At 45.6% G+C, this 13513-nt stretch overlaps 1 protein-coding gene across 3 annotated transcripts in view; it reads right to left on the bottom strand.

Annotated features, from left to right (window-relative positions):
- LOC118368670 (neurexin-2-like) overlaps positions 1-13513 on the bottom strand; it is a 991707-nt gene that overhangs the window by 76372 nt on the left and 901822 nt on the right. For 2 of the 3 annotated variants that reach the window (XM_052497154.1, XM_052497155.1), the window contains one exon: positions 7480-7569. The exons of the other annotated variant lie outside the window; for it this stretch is intronic. In XM_052497154.1, coding sequence (XP_052353114.1) covers positions 7480-7569 — 90 coding nt within the window. The remainder of the gene's footprint in view (positions 1-7479; positions 7570-13513) is intronic. 3 annotated transcript variants of the gene reach the window in all.

Below are 13513 nucleotides of genomic sequence, written 5' to 3'. Positions count from 1 at the left end.
CCTACGGTAAACTAATGAAAATGCTATTGTGTCCTTTGAAATATATATATTTTATGTTGTTGTATTATAATGTTACCCGAGACCTTCATAAACACAACCAAAGGAAACAATTCCCCCGATAGCATATATGAAATGTATATATTAGACCGTCAAAAGGACTGGTCATTGGCTCAAAGTGGCGTCCCCTGAGGCCCGGCTTTTCTGGTGACTTCATTTCTAGCTGAAATGAACGCAGACAGAGAGGGCCATAAGACACTCATAGAGACTATAGCCTCGCCGAGTGAAACGATATGAGGAGGGGAGAGGAGAAAGGAGAAGAGACTTCGGGGAGAATTGGAGACGTGCGAAATGACAGGAGAGAGGGAGGAAGGCAAACGAGTGGAGGGCTAAAGGACGATCACAGGCCTGATAAAGGAGAGGAGCGACTGACGGCAAGAGAAGAGTGTTAACCGGGGATGATGGAGAGAAGAAAAGGTCAAAGGTGAGGGGGCGAGGGAGGGAGGTGACGAGAAATACACCAGGCGAGAGAAAGGAGGAGGGAGTAGGTGAAACAGAGGGAGGGAGAGTGTCAACCAGTGACGGAGAGAAGAAAAGGTGGAGGGAGAGGGAAGGAGAGCGGAACCAGGGGGAGAGAAAGGAGGAGGGAGTTAGTGAAACAGAGGGAGAGATAGAGAGTATGTGCATTGACATGCAAACTAGACCCGTGTCTGAGTAGTACAACCTCAATGGATCATACAACGCAGGCTTCCCCATTTCCCTTTCTGGTTTCGGGCCAATCATACGGCTAACCTAGCAGCCATCGCTGGGGCTCGGCAGAGAAAAACCCACGGGGCTCTGGTTGCTAGTTCCATGGGAAACCTGTTCACATCAACTGGATCACTGTTTCCCTCTCCACTGACCAGAAGAGAATCAGTGGGGCATAACGCATCTACATCCATGTATCCATTTCCATGTTTTCTTCTCGACGAGGGAAAAGACGAGCCGGGGACGGTAATTACCGGCTGAGCTGACGGAGCCGTGGAGGAGTGGGCAGAGTCCGTCCACGCTCGGCTGCCTAATGCACAGATTGCCTGTCTGAAGGTTTTGGTAATGAGAGCAAGCCTGCAACCTCCACTGGATGTGGAGGGGAGGGAGGAGCTCAAACACAGTTCAGCCCCTTCCAAGTGGCTAAGGTGGGGGAGATGAAGCGATGCTGGAAGTTCTGGATGGATGTTCTGGATCTAATGGCATTCCAGTGGAAGGGATCCGAGGGAGGGATTGGAAGTGGAGACTGGAGAGGCCTCCAACATCATTATGCCCCCTTTCTTCCTTAGCCTGTTTAATCTAGGAGAGAGGGTTTGACACACAGAAGTAGACGCATCTTAAATGTTTTGCAGTGGTGACTCGGCTAGTGGGGCAGATGGATGGATTACCCAGGCTCCTCCACTGTGAAGGCACCGCTTGAGGGGTTTTTGATTGACAGAAGCTTGGAATGTTTACACCGAGAACCTTTCGTATCGCTTGGCCGTTGGCAAATCATTCCCTCAATTCCGGGATTCAACAGCGAATCTCAAGAAAAACACAGGCTTTTCTCCCTTTAACCCTCCTCTTTTCCCACCTCCGAGCCAAGACAGAATGGGGTGCGCTGCTGACAGAGTTGATTATGAAGTGGGTAGTAGTTATCTCCTTAGCGCAAGCCGCTCTTTGCTAATTAAGTCTTTTGCTTTTTTTTTTTATTCCACTGGAAAAGTAGGCGATTTGGTAACGCTCTGAATTAATTGTGTATGACAAAGGAAGGCGAGGGGCGGAATGCACCGAGACTTTAGTAAAGAAAGCACTGCGCGAGGGAGTAGTGAGGCCCTCAGGGGCCAGGGGACGGTAGACGGAGACATACTGTGGCGGGGAGGTACAGGAGGACTTCAGGCAGGGTACAGTACACTAGACAAAGCATGACAGGGTGTAGTGGCTTTCTCTGCATCGTGACACGTCTTGAGAGATCTAGGAAGTTGGTGAGAGGTATGGCAGTAAGCTAAGGTACAGGACTTCAGGCAGGGTACAGTACACTAGATATGACGGGGTGTAGTGGCTTTCTCCGCATCATGACATATCTGGAGAGATCTAGGAAGTTGGTGAGAGGTATGGCAGTAAGCTAAGGTACAGGACTTCAGGCAGGGTACAGTACACTAGATATGACGGGGTGTAGTGGCTTTCTCCGCATCATGACATATCTGGAGAGATCTAGGAAGTTGGTGAGCTCACGACAGATCCTTTTTCTTCAGTCACTTCAGTTGCTCTAGAGCCCTCAAACTCAACCCTTGGACCTGGAAGCCCGTTCCACTGCGTTTTTTCATTGTTCCCCTCTAATCAGGGACTGATTTAGACCTGGGACACCAGGTGGGTGCAATTAATTATCAGGTAGAACAGAAAACCCGAAGGCTCCAAACCTCGTAGGGTCAGAATTGAATACCCCTGCTCTTGTTCATTTCATGGTAGGAAACGGCGAAATAACACAGCCAAAGTGCCCCATTATTTAAGCCAGTAGGAACCGGAGTCTCACGACCACTTTCCCCGCTACGAGTTACAAATACACAGTGTCTTCCTGTTTTTCCAACACAGCTGTAATAAAAGAGAAAGAGCTAATGGAAAGGAGCAAAAGAGGAGAACGGAGCGTGTGAGCCAAATAAACTCACCATGGACGGTCTGGAGGGAGTTGCAGGGGCCACAGGGCCGTCCCCACTGGTGAGGGGCCCGGGTTGAAAAATCTCTGTAATAAAGCCAGGCTCACGCATGGCCTGTCTGGATGGGCACACCAGCCAGGAGAAGGTCGATTTGGGCCCAGGCCTCATATCGACTAGGAGGACTCGATTGCTTTCGGTTAGGGAAAAAGGGGGTGCTTGAACCAGACCATTAAACACTGAACATTAAACCCAGCTCACTGGGTAGCTCGCTAGAAGCTGTCCAGGCACCACTGTTGACGCAAAGGCCTGTGTTGTGTTCCTTCCTTCCTCCTCCTTCCATCTCTGTTTTGACCACTTGAACATGTCTCTGGATTTTCTCTTTGGGTTCTTAATGGCACCAGAGAGTTTGGTGTCCTCCCTAAACCCAGATGTACGCCACACTGCTCCCATTTTAAACTGTAGCTCCGGCTATTCTTCTCTTCTCTGCGACTGGAATATATTGGGGGGTGAAGCCAGGAAGTAAATATACCTCATTGGCTAAAAGTGGAACGTTTTACCGGTTTGAGAAGGAGAACAAGGGAAATCGATTGTCGCTGGTTATTTGTAATCTCAATTTTGTCCTCCCTCTCCTTTCTCTCTCCCCGGAAAGATTAGGAAACCGTATCTCATTCTGGTTGTTTCAAAAGAAAAGAGGCTGCGGTGTCGTCGCAAGTTAGCGGCGCCAAGAAAACTGCAGAGGATGTGGAAGGAAAGCGAGAGAGAGAAGCAGAGAGAGAGAGGTGGAAGGAGAGCGATAGAGAGAGAGAGAGAAGCAGGGAGAGAGAGGTGGAAGGAGAGCGATAGAGAGAGAGAGAGAGAGAAGCAGAGAGAGGGAGGGAGAGAGAGGTGGAAGGAGAGCGATAGAGAGAGAGAGAAGCAGAGAGAGAGTGAGGGAGAGAGGGTGTGAGGGGTGGAAAACAGAAGAGGATGTGGAAGGAGAGCGATAGAAAGAAAAGAGGGAGAGAGAGGTGGGAGCAGAGAGAGAGAGAGAGAAGCAGAGAGAGGGAGAGAGAGGTGGAAGGAAAGCAATAGAGAGAGAGAGAAGCAGAGAGAGAGTGAGGGAGAGAGAGGTGGGAGGGGTGGAAAACAGAAGAGGATTTGGTGTGACGGATATGAGGTGAGAGCGAGCGAGAGAGGGAGAGAGAGGAACGAGGGAAAGGAGGGCAGATCCGAGCGAGTTTGGTTGGATTGAGCTGTTAAAAACTTTTGGGTCTCTTATTTTTCCCCTCCATTGAGTCTGCATAAGTGCTGCCATTTTGGATTTATTCGGCAGGCACTGGGAGGGCCAGAGATGTTCTCTCTGATCTGCCTCAAAGTCTGGAGGAGAACAGAGAATGAGAGCTGCACATTGAGATGTGTGATCCAACAGCCAGCTCTGGGTTGGGCGAGATATTGTAATACCTACTAAGCTCCATCTACTTCACCCTATAAAGTTGGTTGGGAGCATTGATAAGTGTGTGTGTGTGTGTGTGTGTGTGTGTGTGTGTGTGTGTGTGTGTGTGTGTGTGTGTGTGTGTGTGTGTGTGTGTGTGTGTGTGTGTGTGTGTGTGTGTGTGTGTGTGTGTGTGTGTGTGTGTGTGTGTGTGTGTGTTGCCTACCTTTTCCACGTCTTGATTCCACTCCGTACTTGATTTTATTGGAAGTCTATTGCTCTAAGGTACCATGCAATCTCACAGAATCGTTAAGTGGCAACAATAAACCACTTCAAAGATTTTCAAACGGGCGTGGATTGCTCTAGTTACCCCAGCTGGTTTTTAAAAATGTATACCAACGAAAGCAAATGTCCATTCTTTGTGGTTATACGGTTCCACAGACCTGACCGCACTGAACCCAGACTGACCATGAGTTCAGGAGACACACTGGGCTGACGTTTGTTTCGCTCCGGTCAAGACATCTGAAGCAATGAAAAGCCCAGATTCAGGGTTGTGGTCAGAGGGGTGTGGTCTGTATGAGATCTGAAGTCTGGACCATTACAGACCAGGCTGTAATATCCATAGGATAAACCCCCACTCGCTTTCCTTCATACATCCATCCATACATGCATATATCCACCACCTTGAACAGACATGATTTTTCATTCAACATATATAGCAAATGACATATGATTTCACCCATTTTGGTTCATACAGTTGTTTACACCAAGCAACATATTTGACGTGCCAACATAGTGGAACAGTAAACGTTAAAGGGACCTTATAATCTCTTGTAACTTTATACTGACAGAAGCTTTTGAATAATTGCAGGTTTTCGTCACAAAGCCGCAAAAATAGTTAGAATTTTGGTGTTCAAGTTAAACTGGTTCATTTTTTAACCCTCTGAGTTTTACGTTTCGGGGTGAGGAGGGGTGAGGGGAGAGAGGGGGGGTAATCTGGCACCACTTCATCATGGCTTAAAGGGGTCCAGCACTTAGTTAGCTGTTTAGTTGTTATCAGTTCTAGATTTGGGAGGAATTTCAAAAGTTCCAATTGAGCTCGTTAGAGATGTTTACAACAGGATTATGACTGAGGGCTTCTTGGTTGTATCCTAGCTAGTGTCCAGAAGGTAAGACTATAGGACTTCTTTTGGTGTGACTGTAAATAACATACTGGCCTTCTGTTCATAGTTTTGAAGAGGGGTGGTGTGGGGAGAGGCAGCCCTCAGTAGAGTTAGCGCGGGGTGAGTTTGGTTTGCTGTTAGGTGGTTAGATTCTGCTTAGTTCAGGTTTTAGGATTCATCTCTGTCTGTTTCTATAGCAAAGTAACTTTGAACTTTAACCCTTTGAGTTGAGAAATGTCCTCTGCCTCCCTCTTTCCGTTACCTTCCCTCCAATCTTTGTTTATGGTAAGAGGGCCTTTATACTAAACCTCCGCAAGCTTCCTCTCGCACTGTTGATTCTTTGGTTCTTATTGTGTCTTGTCATCATTATCCTAAATCTGGTTGGTAATTCATATCAAGTCATCCTTATTAATGTATGAAAAAATGTGCACAAAACCCTTCAGTTGATTCCCGTTCTATCTGATATACTGATTCTATCCAATCCATGCTAAATGACCTATTAATCCAAAATGACATACAGTGAGCAGTTTACTGATTCTGTTTTTTGTCAAATAAACACGGAAACTCTTAATTTCTCTTGTTTGACTCTCACATAAATACACATTCATTTATTTGGAATCTTTCCTCGCATGTGTGATCACTTATAATACCGTTTCAAAGAACAGCCGGCCGCGGCAAATTAGAAGATGTAAAATGTGATGTGTTCATGACACTGCATCTATTATTAGTCAGACAAACAGAATACAGACTTGGGTAAAGCCTTTAGAGCCTTAGAGATGCGTGACTTAGACTAATCTACCCTCAAATTCCCTTAGCAAGTCGCATTTTACTGTGTTGGGATGCCTAACATCAACTCGTTTAAAATCGGACTCACTTTGACTAGCAGTCATAGAATAAGTAACATTAAAACTTTGCCCAGAGGCGAACTCTCAGTTCTTCTAAATAATTATTGTATGTGTAATAAGGCACATCTACTACACCTTCTAGTTATCGTTTGTATTTGTGCTAGATGTGGACGGCCCATTATCGTGCTGTGAAAGCGGAGCTAGCTAGCTAGCGCAGGTTGAAAATGGCCAAAATGATGGCGTGACTGAGGTAACTGTGGCCAGAGGGATGGAATGAAAAGGGGAGGGGAGGAGGAGGAGCAACATAGGCCACACCTCCATTTGGGGAGTAAAAAAATACAAATAGAATCAGCCACCTTTCAGCAGTACAAACATACAACACAGGACAAAGACAAAGAGGTCAGGGGACGTTTGGCACTCAAAGGGTTAAAGAATCGTCACTTTTGGTCAGATCCAAACTGCCGATCGATCATGCTCGTTGTTGTCGGGCAGAATAAGGCTGACACAGCGAATTGTAGGCTTATTAAACAAAGTCAAACAGACACATTAAACAGTCCCTTTAACTTTTAATGACTTTCAGGTGGCTAATTTTCTCTGGAGTGTTCCAAAAATTATTAAGTGGTTGATGTTTCTTCCTCTAATTGTCACTTTTGTGAATAAGAATTTGAATAATAATCACCATAATTAATAAAACTTCACAAGACCAAACAACAGAAACACAGTAAGAGAAGCAGAAGGGAACCAATAGGATCTGTCTTTTTTGTCAGGTTGGTTACTGGGGGGTTATGTTGGGGTTATTGGGAAGTTATGACTCTGAAGAGATGCAGCCCCATGTCAAGGTGCTTTGGACATGGTTCCCCTGTGCAGTGTAACCTACTACTGGCTCTTTCGTTCAGTACCTTCATTGAAATGCTATGAAGAATATGTAAGGTCATTAACAACATTGTAATATTAGTTCACCAGCTAGCTGATAAGGGAGGTGGATTTAGTATGAATTTGCCTACTTTCATAATTGCCAATTACAAGATAGAATGACCTGTATAATTGCTTCCAGGGGGCTAGAACAGCAAATTGATACAGTATACAACAAAACTGTAGAGCGTGACGCATGGTTACCTGTTTGAATGTGTTATTAATATATATTACTACTCAGTGACATAATTGAATGGTAAAGCTTAAGCCAATCACATTGAGACTGATTGGGTAAGGTCATAAGCCAATCACATTGAGACTGATTGGGTAAGGTCATAAGCCAATCACATTGGACATATGTGAATCAGGGGAACTGTAAAGAGCCAATAACATCCACCTTTGTTGCGTGGCACTGCACCTCCTCCAGAGCGGTGGTTAACGGTGATTAAGTGGTTAGGTCATTAGTGGAGTGTTAAGGGGTTTTTAGTTACCTTTGTCGAGTAGCCACTCGTCAACTACCCGACCAAGTCGGTATGGGATTCTTTGTCTAGCAATAGCCAGGCGTTCATTATCAAAGTTCCCTTTAGAGAATTTGGAAAAGAGTGCAGGTTAATATCTGGAAGGTCAAAGGTTCAAAGGTTAAAGGTTAGAGAAAGGGCAACATGGCAAAACGTTTAGCAAGGTTATGTACGTTAAAATCAGCTTTAGGTAGTTTCAGGAAGTAGTAGCTTTTTGCGGACTGGATTGGATTGGTTAGACAGCATTCTAGTTACCTCAGGTTTAAATGGTTGTTTTGGTTATGGGTCCGATAAGTTAAACATATTTATGAGTAATTTAGAAATAGTATATTTGTATAATGGATAGCTGATCCAGCCAATAGCTCAGTGGACAGTGAAAATCAATAGCATCGATGAAATCAATAGTAACAATCTATAACATATGTTTAAAACCAACATGAAAATCATTCAGTTATAGCAATGTCATATGCATTAACATCATCATTTCCTGTTCAGAGACCCTTAAGCAGATATTACTTAACACATTACATGGTTAACACAAGGAAGACATATTCTGCTTGAGATCCCACGCAACCATCCTTCGAGGCAAGTCTCGGTCCTCAAGTCTGACATATTACATGAAGAAACTTCAAATCCCATAATGCAACACTAATCCCAACTTGTGCACTTTTGGGTAAATATAAAGAACTTGGTGGATTTGAGCTCTGCTGTTTCATACATACTGTACATAACCTATCAGGTTTTTTTTCCCCCAGCTTAATAATCATCAACGGCACTTCGTCATTTCCATCTTCTCGTCAGTGCGTCAAAAGCTCTTCATTGCTTTTCCATTAAACCGCATGACATCATTTAACCAGAGCTAAAATGATTATCTCCCTCATAATTTCAATCAGAATCAACCGCTGGATTGTACTGTATAGGGCCGGGCTCTTCAGCGCCAGCTATAAAGCGATGCCTGGGGTGAGAAAGTCATACAAATAAGTACAACAACAACAAAAAAAGCCTGAAAAACGGCATATTAACAGTCTGTGCTGTAATAATGTGCCAGGAAATGGATGGTGTTCGAGCTGCAATAACCAGGTGAAGGGTAGAGCGTAACGTAAGGGTGTAGGTGTAGTGGCGGGGGCGTAAGGCGCAGGCAGAGTGATCATGTGCCTATAATTGTTGTCGACAAAGCTGCTGTCCTCTCTCCCTCTATTCACCGCAGTGCTAAACATATATATACACACTCTGTTCTGCGGGGGGCTGGATGAAGAGCCCCGGTGGAGATAGTGAGGGAGAGGATATGTGGAAAGGAGGATGGGAGGTAGGAGGGCAGATGAGCAAAGACTTCCAGGAGAGGGATGAGAGAGGGATAGTGAAGAAGAATAGAATTGGAGAGAGTGTTTGTTTCTGGGGAAAAACTTGAGTGAGGCGAGGTGCGTGTGTGTGTGTGTGTGTGTGTGTGTGTGTGTGTGTGTGTGTGTGTGTGTGTGTGTGTGTGTGTGCGTGTGCGTGTGTGTGTATTTATGCTGAGCGATTAGTGCTTTTGAGGTCGGTTTGGGCTCGGTTTGATTAAAACATTATCACGGTTTTCGATTACGGTTTTGTTTTTTAAATTATATATTTTTTACATGAAATGCACTGTGCATTATGTTGGTTGAAGGCTGTAACACAGAATACAACAATTAGTACAAGTCCCATGATGGTAGTGCTTATCACTCATTAACCATACTTTATTCAAATGACTTTACTTTAATAAAATATTTCAGTTGTTGTGTATACTACATTTGTTTTATTTGATGACTTTATTTTTTATTTCCAAGTCATCTCATCTCTATAGCTGTTGTCTATGCTGTCTGACAGAATCACCATTTTATGAGATCTTCAATGTAAATAAGGCATACTTTTATGACTGCTGAATACCAACTATCAATCACTTACAGTAGATCATGTATTTTCAGGTAGCGATACCTCTCAAAGCAACAGCTGCTCACTATTTCACCTCATGATCACACATTCGTAAAAGAAACACCCCGTTTTTTTTACCCCGTTTTAAACTACAACTCACCACGACATCGCACAGATCTGATTGATCTCTAAACAAATTAAATGGAATTTGAATAACTGAACCAACGCCAGTAAATTAGTTGTTTAAAAAACAAAAAAATAACAGAAATGTTGGTTAATCGCTCAGCAATAGTGTTATGTGTGTGTGTGTGTGTGTGTGTGTGTATGTTTGTGTCACTTAGACGAGAGAGAGAGAGAGAGAACAAAAGGGGGAGACAGTCGGTGAGGAATGGATGGAAAGAGTGAGCAGAGAAAAGGGGAGAAAGAAACATACTGTGGGAGGCAGCGGTCCTTACTGAGATAAATCAGTTCCTCCCTCGACATATCCCTCGACTAGTCCCTCTCTCCCTCCCTGCTATTACCAGAGCATAGGCACAGAGATTAAACAGGCATCCCTTAGCCAGTCTGACAACTAAACCCACCCCTGCTACTGAACACTGAACAGCCTACTTCAGAAAGAAAATGCATCTCAGATATTAAGCCCTCCCTCTAGTGGTAGTATCTGACCAGTGCAGCCGTTTTAATAAAAGTCCAAGGCTCTGAACAAAATGAGCTATTTCTAAAAAGGCAACCGTCCTTTCTTCCTGCCTTGAAATAATCTTTGATTTTGATCTATGTAGGGGAAACTTATCAGGTTAGATCATTCATTTACCTCAAGCAAATGTCCTACGAGGTACTGTGCCTCCTCTCTGAATGGAGGGAGGTAGAAAGAGAGAGAGGAAAAATAAAGGAGGGGTTCCCACCAAAATCGCAGAAAGACGTCAGAAAGCCGTTGCTCCACTCTGGCTGTTAATTAGATTACAATTAGGAGATTCAAAAGCCATCCTGCGTGAATCTGACGATGTCATTCAATAGAACGTCAATTTTTTAATTATTCCTGCCACCCCTCCCTCCATAGCTGCTAAGGGAGGATAAGAGGGGGGGGGGTTTAAGGTTTAAGAATTTCCTCCCTTCTTCTCCCCCTCTACCACCTCCCCAGGAAGCCCCCAGGTGTTCGAGTAATCAGAAATGGAGAAGACAGTGGAGTGTGTGCCTGTGTGTATCTGTGTGTGTGGAGGTGTGTGTGTGTGTACTATTCAGTGTATGCATGTGACTAAGTGCGCGTGTTTGCGCCTCGCTGACAAACACTATAGCGCCAGCAGCCCCTTGGCGTCAGGCAGCCTTGTCACCAGCAACAAGCGAAAAGAATAAGTGCAGGCGGGACAAGCGGAGGCCTCAAGCCTGTTATTTCTATATAAGGAGAGATTTGGAAATGCCAATGTGGAACAGCTGAAGACGGATGAGACCGAGGCGGTAAAAGAGAATGTGCCCGCTAAACACATTGGTGGATGTTATTGTCTCCACAGTCTACAGCATACCTACTCTCCACTCTGTAGAAGGGACTGAACACTATGCACCCAGGACATTGAAATAGAAGACAGGGAGGACCACCATGCCTGGAAAGCCGCAAGCCAGCTCGCCCTCTCCCGTAGCCCAGAGCGGGTGCCTGGAGCCTGGGTTAGATTCGTGGCAAAGCTGGGCAGCGCCCGGGGAGCCTGAACATCACAGCTGTGATGCCAGGGGCAGGGCAAGGGCAGTGTGATTGACTGGCATCGTGGGAGACAATGGGAGAGGAGGCGGATAGACAGAAGCTGGCATGCCAGGGATAGGTGTATGTGTCCTGGGCTGTGACGGGCATCACTGTGAAGGCCAGTCTCTCCGGTCTATGACTCAGAACCACTTCTCCTCTCACTGACTATGTCGCTTTAGTTTGATTGTGTGTGTGAGATTCATGTCGTGAGTCAGTGTGTGTGTGTGTGTGAGAGAGAGCGAGAGAGAGAGATGCAAGTTGTGTGTGTGTGGAGGGATATCTATCAGGGGAAGTCAACTGTATATCATCTCTTGCTCTGCAGCCAGATGCCCTTGTACAGGACACACATTTGAAATATAGCCAGCAGAGTAAAATGGAGCTGTCTGGATGTTTTGCCCATCTTTCTCACTTTTTTTCTCTCTCTCTGCTTCTTTTCTCTTTCTCTCGCTCTCTCTCTTTCTCTCCCTCTCCCTTTCTCTTATCGCTCTCTTCTCTCCCCCTCTATTCTCTCTCTCTTTCTCGTTCCCTCCCCCTCTCTTCCACCCTCTCTCGCTCTATGTCACTGTCTGTGTATCTGACCTTTTCTCTCCACACTGCATTCAAATGTGTTATCCCTCTCTGAGTACACTGTATACCCAAGCTGAAGCATCCCTCCCATTGGAATACATACACTCCATATCAATCCCTTTTCTCCGAACATCCTCACACATCTCTTCCCATATGAATTGAGAACGGATTCCTCTTCACCATATAACGACAGTGTGATCTCTGCAGTAGTTGTCAGTCTAACGGTTCTGTTTAATCCATGGAAATATAATTCTAGTTATGGTTTTATCGCTCCTCTCCTATCTACCACTTTGGGTCTGCGTGTTGATGTCAGAGTGAGGGACTGGGGCTCGAGTGGAAATCAAAGTTGTCAGTTCTTTAATTAGCTAGAGCAATCTTTTCCCTCCATCTCCCTGATGAGGGCTCCTGTCCCTCTCCCGTTCCCCTCTCCTCCGCCAGCCACACAGGCCTGGAATTGGACCGCTGTCTAACTGTGAAAGATCCAATCAGAGCGTGCCGTGCCGGTGGACCACGAGTCCCTATAAGCCCCCAACCCCAACCAAGGAACGCGTGTCACTCTGCAGTGTTACATCACTGACTTCTTTATTTCCTACATACATTGGATTTGACTGGAATTCAGTTAAATGACTGCAGGATAACTTCAATGCCTGAACCGTAGTAGATTGGAGGTGTCGCTGTTAAGTCAGACTTATTGTCACTCAAATCTAACATCAAAGAAATGCTGTGCTTATGAGTGCTAAATAACCCACTCTATATTCTACCAGAAATCACCCCACAACCTTGGACCATGTTCAACTGAAATGATGACATCCTTTCTATCCTATCGGAAATGGCCCTCCTCCAAGTACCACAGTCCTATTTAATAACAAATCATACCCATAATGCATTATTTGACCATCCCCATCCTTATCCCTTTAGCACAGTGTAACATCAAAGTCACATTGAGACTTCAACTGCGATGGTTCAGGTATTGAAGTTCTACTGCACTCTAAGTAGGGCCAAGCCTCTAGCTCTGCTCCTGGAAATGAGATTGCACCGCTGCTGTACGACTCAAGTACTTGTTCTACTCCAAGTAGGAGGGCTAATCCTGTGGCTCTGTGAACTCCTGTCCTGGTGTTCCCTGAGCTGGAGCCAGGCTGTCTAGACCCTGCCAGCCTGCCACGTCCATGCCTCCTGGAACTTAAACGGGCACGGCTGGATGGGAAGAGAAGTGCTGAGCTCCTCCGAGACCCTGGCCTCCTCACAGCCTCGCAGCTCTCTGTCTCTCTCCCGCTCTCCCTCTCGTTAGCTCTCGCTTCCGTTCTTCCTCTCGTTAGCGTTCGTTCACTCTCTCTCCCACTCTTCCTCTCGTTCGCTCTCTCTCTCGTCCCCCCCTCTGTCTCTCATCCCCTAGCATTTACAGTGGCTCAGAAGTAAGAGAAGGCAGACAAAGGCAGGTAGACTTTAAAAAGGGTTGAGCTGCTTCGCAGGCTCCCCCTGTGCTGACCTCTGAGTGGCTGGGACAAAGAGACTCCTAGCTGGGAGACAGCTGCTCAGCCACCCTGGCTCTCTTGTTCTCTCGCTGTCTCCAGCTATGCAGGTTCAGTGTAGGTCAGCACTCAGTACTCACAGAAACTTCTGTTAAACGCCTGGCAGCAAGAGCACAGGGAAGGAATACGAGGAACTCTCTGCCTCTCCTTGTTCATTCTTTCTCTGTTTGCCTCTGTCCTCTGTCATTCACTTCCTCTCCTTTTCTCGAGAGTCCCTTTCTTTTTTGGCTCCCGTGATAAAGACGAGCAAAAAAATATATATATTTTTTTAAATATATAAATACGGAGCTAT

The sequence above is a fragment of the Oncorhynchus keta genome, chromosome 35 (assembly GCF_023373465.1).
Source record: "Oncorhynchus keta strain PuntledgeMale-10-30-2019 chromosome 35, Oket_V2, whole genome shotgun sequence".
NCBI classification, from domain to species: domain Eukaryota; kingdom Metazoa; phylum Chordata; class Actinopteri; order Salmoniformes; family Salmonidae; genus Oncorhynchus; species Oncorhynchus keta.
This window is presented reverse-complemented; position numbering and strand designations above follow the sequence as displayed.